At 41.5% G+C, this 9,635-nt stretch overlaps 1 protein-coding gene across 4 annotated transcripts in view; it reads left to right on the top strand.

The window, feature by feature from the left end:
• Positions 1–3,368: 3,368 nt before the first annotated feature.
• Positions 3,369–9,635, top strand: part of col14a1a (collagen, type XIV, alpha 1a) — a 73,463-nt gene continuing 67,196 nt past the window's right edge. For 2 of the 4 annotated variants that reach the window (XM_084705625.1, XM_084705617.1), the window contains exons 1-3: positions 3,372–3,564; positions 5,036–5,159; positions 8,667–8,783. In XM_084705625.1, coding sequence (XP_084561751.1) covers positions 5,096–5,159; positions 8,667–8,783 — 181 coding nt within the window. In that variant the 5' untranslated portion in view covers positions 3,372–3,564; positions 5,036–5,095. Of the gene's footprint in view, positions 3,565–5,035; positions 5,160–8,666; positions 8,784–9,635 lie in introns of all 4 variants that reach the window. The other 2 variants (XR_014766654.1, XM_084705641.1) reach the window with 2 other exon arrangements.

Here is a 9,635-nt window from a genome sequence, read left to right as displayed (position 1 = left end):
TATTTATGAGTCGCGTGCAATTGCATCCAATTAGCCTCAGAGTAATCCCAAAGTAATTGTCTGAAATATCAGTCCATGTCATTCATCCAGCTTCCTACGCGAGTATTACATTTACACTTACATACCTGAGTAAGTGAGTGGATGGATGAGTTAGTTACTTGGAACTTTTGGACCAGTAACCAACTGATAGATCTGAGGCCTAAATACCACACCTCACTGGGAGTGAGTTTGATTTTGTACCAGTTCCACAGCTCCTCAGTTTTAAAGCAGCGAACCATCCCCTTCCCCCAAACACACATACAATACAACACCCCCTACCACACAACATGTCAACCCACACCCCAGGATGAGTGACAGTCAGGTGATGAATGATGTTTATCACAAAGGAACATCTTATCCATCTATCTGATAAACTGCATCTCAACTGCATCTCCTTCCCCCCCTCCTTTCATCTCACCTTTTTTGTACCCATCTCAAGACATACAGTTTATGTATGGTGTATAGGTAATAGAAATATAGCTACCATGTAATATATATAATCATATATATATATATATATATTTAATCAGTTTTCAAAAGGCTCAGTCCTATTTCACAGAACACAAAATGTCTGCATACAAGCAATCTCAGTAATGCAGACAAATTAAACGAGACATTTGGCTGATTCTGTTGATGTTTTTGGAGGGTCTCGGTCTCCAGCCTCTCTGGCACACAACAAACATATTAATATGGAATCCGAAAAGCCAAGAACAGAATAAAAAAATGGAAAAAGAAAAACTAAAATTAAAACAGACAAATAAAACTAAAGCACATGTGACTGTAAAAGACTACCGGAATATGACATTCTAGTATTTGACATTGTTCTTACTATAGTGACTGGACAGTCTGGGAGAATTACCTATACCTATAGAATTGACTGGGTCTAAACTGGGGAAAACACTCGCAGCCACCAAGAATTCTATTTTGAGCTCATTCACACTGGCCCACTAATAGGGGGTCTTCCTTTGTAGCCAGAGGTGTGTCTGTAGACCCCCAGCCCCTGACAGAAACCTAGCTACAATGTAAACACACTCACAGATAACACAAAGTTTGACCCACTCATTCAAACAAAGCGGGCTATTCATGGAACAGTGGACAATCTTCAGAGTTTGCAATTGCTTCAGTACTGAGGAGCACACAGTAAGTTCACACAAAGTTGAAACAGAGAAGCCGTACTGATTTAACTGAGCAGATAATTACAAGATGCAGGCAAATGTCATGGTGCTAGTTGAGTTAAGTCACTAGGCCCAATGATTAGTACTCTATACCTGGGTGTTAAATGGCTTGTTATTTGGGACCAAGTTTCTGTGAGTGTGAGAGAGGTTCCAAAGTCACCGTTCGGGAGAGACGGAAACAGGTGTCTCTTTACTGATGCATCCATGACTGTGAGATTGTTAAATAATCCCTCATCTAACTTCAGTAATAAAGTGAAATGGTGTAATTAGTGGGTGGGGAGACAATGCAATTTACTTACTGTGCAGCTACACAAAATACTAAGAATTACATGATTTCCTGTGGAAATTTTGAATTTCTCCCATTCATACACAAAATGTGATGCTTTGTGTCGTAAGAACTCCACTAAGGCTTCCACAAAGTGGACAGATAGTTTTCACTCAAAAATTATTTTCAGTTCAGGTCAGAAAAAAGTGTCTCTCATGGTAAAGATTTTTCTTTTCATATTCATTTCCCATTATTAACACGTTTGAGTACAAACTGAACTCTCTAAACTGGTATTGCACATTCCATTCTGTGTTACTTATATGACTTCCATGGGACCATATGGCTGGGCTCAGTGAACTATAGATAAACTCTGAAGACGCTCCTTAATTAATTTATTCATCATTTCTACAGTATTTGGAGGATGCAGCACGTCAGCAGTTCATCCACAGGGCAGGTCTGGTCTGGTCCTTCATCCACTGGGCAGGACAGAAGTTCTCCACAAACAGACACACAGAGATGTAAAAACTTGTAGAGGCTGTAAACACATGTACACACACACACACACAGATAGATATATGACATACACGCACAGAAAACATACATACTGAGATACAAAGGAACAAAGACGTCATTGTAGACCCAGGGAGAACAACTCCATAAATAAACATATATTTACATAAATATAAAAATATAAAAACATTTTAATTCATTTCAAAACTCCCTATTATGATAAACTCCATGTGTTTCACTGTGGTGTCTCCTCACTTGGTATCATAAGGATGCATATGTAGATTCATACATTCACTTATTCAACCTAAACTGGAACGTTTGATGTTGTGCTAGTCAAATATAAAGTCATGATAACCACAACATTTAAGTTACGAGAAGACTACTTTAGGAAGGAATCAAACACACACACATGCACACACATAAGTCCTGGCATCATTCCCTTTTACACACATCCCAAAGATACAAAATCTCCGTCATTCCTTCTTGATTGATGGTGTACAAAATGAGCTGATTCTTAGGCAGCAGCCAGCCGTTCATTCACTGCACTGCAAAGACAGACAGATGATGTGCCAAGTATCATGTGGACTGTCATCCCATCTGGTTTTTCTCATCCTGCAGGGCTGGGGAAGTGGATGGGGGTGGGAGCTGGGGCGTCATGGTGGGGGAGGAGAAGTACCACCAAACCTGATTACAGTGTCTGGACCCAGAATGCTTGATGGGGTGGAGAGGAAGGGCAGGTAGGTTACACCTGGTGCACTTCACAGACATGCCATGCTCCACTCTTTGCTTCCCATGTCTCACATTCCTAAGCCCTTGAGGCAAGTTAAGAGGTGTCTTCACCATTCCTTTAGCCGATAAAATCAATAACTTCAGTTGGCGTTGGAGCTTCCAGCTTGCTTTTACCAATTAGTAATGGCACGATTAGCCCAAGGTAATTTGTTGAACTTTGATTTTAAACAGCAACCAGGCATTTTTGTTACCTCTGTTTACTGCTTAAACAGATGGTTTATCTGCAGAGTTTTTACATTGTGGTAATTCACGTTTCTAACATTTCTAAACATCCTCGGTGTCAAAGCGCCAAGAGCATCAGAATGAACCGCGCACCTGCCACGCGATACCCTACTAGAAAGAAAGAGAACATCAACTTCAGAGGTGCCTGGCTCGTATCGGACTCATGTTAGTAAAAAGAACAAAAGACAATTGAAGTGTTCTTGTTCGCGAATAGATTCAGTTAAATATGTGACAAGTAGTGACGAGGGGAAACAAAAGTGCCCAAGGGCTGTGGAATTGAACCCTCAGTCCGCGCCGTCCTGCACTGCAGCAATTGGTCGCATAAAAAAAAAAAATTCTGCTCGTCCCCGGGATGAAATGAGGTGAAGTAGAGGGTTGGAATAGCTGGAGGGATGGGTGAATAACGACGAAAGAAACACCCACCACAAGATCTACTCTAGACTGACGGAATTCGAACCGGAGAGGGACAGTCGGAGAGCCCGTAGAGGTAGTCACACTCTGGGGTAGTGAGAGACAGCTACGCCGCGGGTAAAAAGCACGAACATTGGATTGATGACTTGTGAGGTATGGGTGATTGCCTTTTCATTCGTTCATTTATTGATTGATTGATTCATTCTATGTGACATGTTTAAGACTAGGTGTGAGCAAGTGACTCAACGTCTGAATAATGAGTTTTCTCTAGGACATTTGTAGCAAATCATACAATTGCCCTCAAACTGGCCTCAAATTATGTGTGGAGACCTAGTTCACAATTAACTTTTAGTTGTCGATTTTTTAAATTCTAATAAAAAATATAGGCTCATGGGATTTAGGTCTTGCATTTTACTACTATAGCTCCTTAATTTACTTTCAACATTAACGTATCCTAAATTCTGTGTCTGTCTCTGAATTAGTTATTGACATTTGAGGACTGAAAGTGTGTCCCATGATAACATTGATGTGTGTTTTTTGCGGCATTGATAACAGTCTACATTTAAGTTTTGGCATAAACTTTTGGTGTGATTTCTTGAAACTATATGGCGAGGTGCTATGTGGTTTGCAGGAATGAAAATGATGAAACAAAGTAACAATGTACATTTTTGTAGCAAAGACGTTCATTTTATGAGCGTTGACGTTATTAAATAAAGTTTAAATAACTGACATGACTCAGCGTTAAGCCACAAAATGATTTCAAGAACCTAATTAAAATAAAGAATTGGACTGCGATATGCATTTAACTGACTTCAGCAATGTATCGATGTAGAAACAGTTCTGATAACTGATTTATCAATTAAGTGATAAAACGTAGTGGAAAAGATTACTAAATGAAGAAAGGGAGGGGCAATGAAAGGAAGAAAAGGAGAAACGAAGGAAGAACAGAAGGAAAGAAAAGAAAGAGGAAGGAAAGAATCCAATGCATGAACGCTTTGTGAAGTATTCCCGTCTGAAAAAGTATATCTAGTGAGCGCCATCTTCATTATTGCCCTAAGTCACAATGTCAGCACAGCGCTGAAGAGGAATGGCAGTCCATCTGCTGTTTCAACCAGCCTGTTTATTCTCCCTCTAATGATGAGTGTCACTCTGAAAGGAGAACTGCTTGGGCTCATTGTCAACGATGGCACTCAGGAAATCTTCTCTTGAGCCTGTCCATCAAAAGTTAACAACATCCTCCACTGTGTTCCTAGATATATTGGGTGGTGGTAGTGGTGGTGGTGGTGGTGGTGGTGGTGGTGGTGGGGGTGCTCTCCTCCTCTAGCCCCACTCAGAGGGTGATGGAGTGGGGAGATGTTGCCCTAAAGTATGGGTCCAGTCCTAGTTCAGATGAGCTTGTCTCCTGTAGTGGTGAGAAGTAATAGCAGTAGAACTAATGACTGATTCTGGATCTGTGCCTCAAGGCAACAAAACCTTGTTGAATCTACAGCACTCTGTTGCAATGTCCACTGGTGAACTCTCTGATCTCGTTATCTATCGACCTTTTTATCTCCCTCTATCTCATTACCTCCCCCTGCCCCTCAAACTCTGGAAAGGGGTATAATTATCTCTTTCTGTTCTCTAGGTATAAAAGGATCAGTACAGTATCAGTGCAACGAGGGTACTGGTTCTCAGATAGTTGAAGATGTGGGCTCCGCTGCTTATCCTGGCTCTCTCTTCTCACCTCCCTGCCCCTACCCTGGGTCAAGGTATGTCCCAGTTTCAGCCTGAATCCCTGAAGTGGCTTCTGCTTCCTCTTTATCCTCTACTTTTGATGTCTAGGTTTGGTCTACCAACCTCTCGTCTTCATGTCAAAACACTGCTTCACCCCACTGGCTTGTCTCTGTTCTGCTACCGGCAGTGGTTCGGCGAGGCTTAATGTTCATTTCTAATACTTATGTTATGTATTGTTATGCTTGCTTATGTTCAAGCATAAGAATAACAAACAGCTTGAGAAAACAGGATATTACAGAATTGTATCTGATGACTGCTGTGATCAGACTGTGGATAATATCCATCAGCTTGATCTCCTCAAGGTGATTGTTCTCACTGTGGTGCTCTCTGTCTTAGGCCGCTTGCTATTTGTCCTGGCCTTGGTCTTGCAACACTGAGAACAGGAAGTGGTAAACTATCCATACTGAGATAATATCTGAATGGCAATATGTGACTGGTCAAGGACTCCAGGGAGATTGAAACATTGAATTTCCTATGAGTGTGCGTGTGTTGTGTGCTCACATTCCTTCTTGGCCTTGGAGTGAGAGAAACTATAGACGGTCATAAGCTATTTAAAGAAATAATGAAAAGAAAAACAAATCATATCAATCCCACAATCCCACACCAAATGAACAATATCAGCACAATCTAGACTGACTATGTGTTCCGTCAATCATCTCCGGGCTTTGTGTGAAAAAAAAGTTTGCCGAGCTGTAGGGATCTTGGAGGGATTTGTTCTGATGATCCCATTTGAATATCAAGTAGGTCGCAAAGCATAAAATAATGATTTTATTTCAACGGTCACCATTTACGTTTTCCTCATCTCATGAATATAGTATTCCACGGTGTGTCTCCACTCAGTTTGCTTATCGTCTACTCTGATAATCCATCTTAATCCTCCTTTTCTGCTGTGTGGCGTTGTTAGGCATCTCGACTCTGCTGATTATGACAGCATCGTTAAGTGTAATGATTCACTATTGATTGGCTGTCTGGGCAGGTCAAGGCCGTGCTCTACCGCACAGCATCACATTAGGTCTCAGATTGGCTCATTTAAAAGCAGCGGAATTTTTTGTTTGTGTGTGTGAAATTGTGTGTGTACGTGTGCGTTTCCATGTAGATTGCTGAATTAATGTGGGCAATGGGTCGTCTGATTAGTAATTAGCAGTTTTGACAAAAACACAAAAAAGCGTCCTCACAGCAAATGTAGGGAATATCTAAACATGTCTGTGTACAATTAAAGCACACAAGCCGGATTCTTTAAAATCCTGCCTGCGTTTAAATGAAGGAAATCATTAAATAAATACAATATTTTGCCCGAGTCCTTAAGACTGGAAAATTTGATTGAACGGCTTAGAGTAAACCTGTCAAACTCTACTGCGCAGCGTACATGGGGATCAAGCTGAGGCCTACATTTTCATATACTGTGTATGGATTTTCATGTTGCTGAAAAGATAAACGTTCCAAGGCGATGAGGCCTTCAGCCAGGTAGACAAGCGGAAGAACGCTGATAAAAGACTTGGTGGATTTGGGTGACGTCTTATCTTCCAACACTGAGGCAGGAGTGTCCTCACACAGTACACAGATAAACCACATCAAAGACTGGTACAGAGTCGTGGAGCACTGCTCTAATGAATAGACAGCGCCCGCGTGCACACACACAAACCCACGCATACAACTTCGCTTTTCAACCTGTCTCCTCAACAAAATGACAAGTCAGCACTTGTCACAAACTCGCGAGGAAAACACACCAGCCTGCACAAGCTGTCACAGACTTCAGGGTTCATTTCTGAGGAGCAAAAGTAAAGGCCAACTTGGAAGAGGGGTAGCTGGCAAAGAACCCATTCTCAGGGAGATTCACCTCCAGATCCCAGATTAGCAGCAGGCTAATCAGTTATATTCATCCATACCATGAAGTTCCTGATCTCTCCATACTGAGAAAGTTCAGACCCAAAGGTATTTGTTTAATTATTCACTCTTTTACTCTTGTTCTATGGGTCTTTTAAGTCACGGTTGGGAGACACATTCCAACTCAACCCAACCCAAGCCCCCAGCCCCCAGTCCCCGAACCCCCAAGCCCTCAGCCCCCCAACCCCTACCTGCCCATACCCCAGCCTTCATCCCACTCAAGCCCCAAACCCCCAAACCCCCAGCCCCCTGCCACTGGTGACCATACTCACCAAGTTATTAGCGGTTCTCCGTCGACCCAATTCATGTGCAATCACTCAGGCTTAAAGCGTAAATTTGTAGTGCTACTTATTCTTCATTCAGCATAAACCCAAAGGAGAAATTATAAGAATGACAGTTTCGTTATGCGCTTGGCTTTAAATTGGGTTTTAGAAAGTGGCTCGTTTACGAGGTTCCTTTATGGCCACATAAAACATGCCTTGGCTTTTCGCGTGGGTAGATGTCAGCTCACAGGTGGACGGCCGAGCACAGGTGTGAAGCACAACACAGGTGTGCACGCTCACACAATGTTCAAGTTATGGAGGAGGTTGGATTGCCACTTGACAAAGGGATACCCATCAGGTTTGTGAGCATTGTGTCTCCCTTATTCACACTCCTCTCTTATCCACAACTTCTTTAACTGCAATGCTATAATTTGTTTGCCCAATAATCCTTATATGTCTTCACTCTGGTTCTGATGGACACAGATTGAAAATGGACCATTTGTCATCTTCAAGAATGTTGACATATAAAGATGACAATTGACGCTCCTTCCTCTCAGAGCTGGTTGATGAGGAAGCAAATGGTTGTGGTTTTTGGTGGGGCTCGGGTGTGATTAACAAAAACCTTTTGTTTAACATCCACACTTTCAGTGTGGGAAAACAGTGGTGTGGTTGTGGGGATTTACGCCGTTACGTAAACTAACCAACTCAATTAGGTGAACAGGTGACAATGACATGAATCAGTAGTAGAAAAGTATTCTATAGCTGAGAAACAATTTGTCAAGCTGTAATCTCCTCTCTGCAGCTACTTCTGTTAATGCCATCACCATGCCAGAATGCAAACTGTAGATATCAAGCTGGATGTTTCAATGTCATTCTGAGGAGACACTGTTGAAGTTTCCACTGTGACAGAAGGAAAAATATCATACGGTTCCTACCATAGATGGATTCTCCATGGAACTAAACTGTATAGATAAAACATTCGTTGATTTTAGAATCTGAAACACCTGCTGTCTTGGAAGGATTTGCAGATGATGTAATTGGCTTAGAGACTTCCATCTATTTGACAGAATGTATTGAAGGAGGGAGAGAGAGACGGTTGGCAGCACAACCTCGTTCACCACTGTGTCTTTGTGCCGTGCACTGTTTGTTGCCGGGTTTGGTTCATTTAGTTGCAGATCTATGTGTGTGCGTTTGTGTGTGAGTGCATGAATGTCACTAACAAAGCTAATGTCTCACATTTGTTGCATAAACACCACAGGATTGAGTCATATTCATCAATTTACCAGATTTATTACAATGACACTGTGTTAATAGGACATTTTATTTTTATTCTAGTTCCAAGTCCACGAAGAATACGTTTTAAAGAACTGGGAACAAACAAATTACATGTCTCGTGGAAAGAACCTAAAGGAGATTTTGACAGCTATATATTTATATACGTCACCAAACCAGGTAAGATGCACGATGACCTTTCATTCTCAGAACCATTTATCTGTTTATGGGAACCCTCAAAATGAGATGTCCAAGATGGAACCCCCTTAAGGTCAGGGAGAACCTTATGGGATATACTGTATGTAGATATGTGCTTCCTCACATAACTCTGTCAAAGGCTGAAACTAGGACCCAAATGTTTCCTGTCAGACGGTTCTACCCCAAACCTTTTTATTTCTTATTTTCCCTAAAGGCACAGGTTCTACATAGAAGATTCCTTCTCTGAGTGTACCTTTTCCTATGATGTCTGTGCATACTGCACTGTTTTTTACTGCACTAAAATAAACTATTATATTCTCCAAGCGCATTTTATAAAAGACTTCCTCTGAGGGAGTAGGGCTTATATAAATACTGAGGAGTATTAGGAGATGTGAAAGTGACACATTTCAGTGCGGAGGTATATTCACCTTGTTTGACTTTGACTTGAAATTCCGAGCCCATAACAAGCTGGGATTAAGGAGTGATCTGGACACAGATACTGTCACTGCAGGTTTTGCTCAGCATGTGGCCAACAGTGTGTTATCAGACCGCCAAACTGGCCCCTCGTTTTTAAACCGATACACTTTAGGAACAAAAAGCAACAAAGGAATCTGACATGATTGTGATTCTTTGAAGGACATAGGTCTTAATCCTGAATGCTAACATGCTTCAGAAAATGAACCTTTCTCTACTACAGTATAGTTGATCTCTTGCACTGAAGACATCTGCAATGAGAAACATTTAGCCAAGAGAAAGGAGTCTTGTAACTTCGGTAGATCTTGCAATCTATGAATCTTTTCAAAATACATTAATAGCCATATGCTATCAATAGTC

The sequence above is a fragment of the Hypomesus nipponensis genome, chromosome 2, assembly GCF_054491055.1.
Source record: "Hypomesus nipponensis isolate SF chromosome 2, ASM5449105v1, whole genome shotgun sequence".
Classification (NCBI taxonomy): Eukaryota; Metazoa; Chordata; class Actinopteri; order Osmeriformes; family Osmeridae; genus Hypomesus; species Hypomesus nipponensis.
The sequence above is the reverse complement of the archived record's forward strand: the minus strand, read 5'-3'. Positions and strand labels throughout refer to the sequence as shown.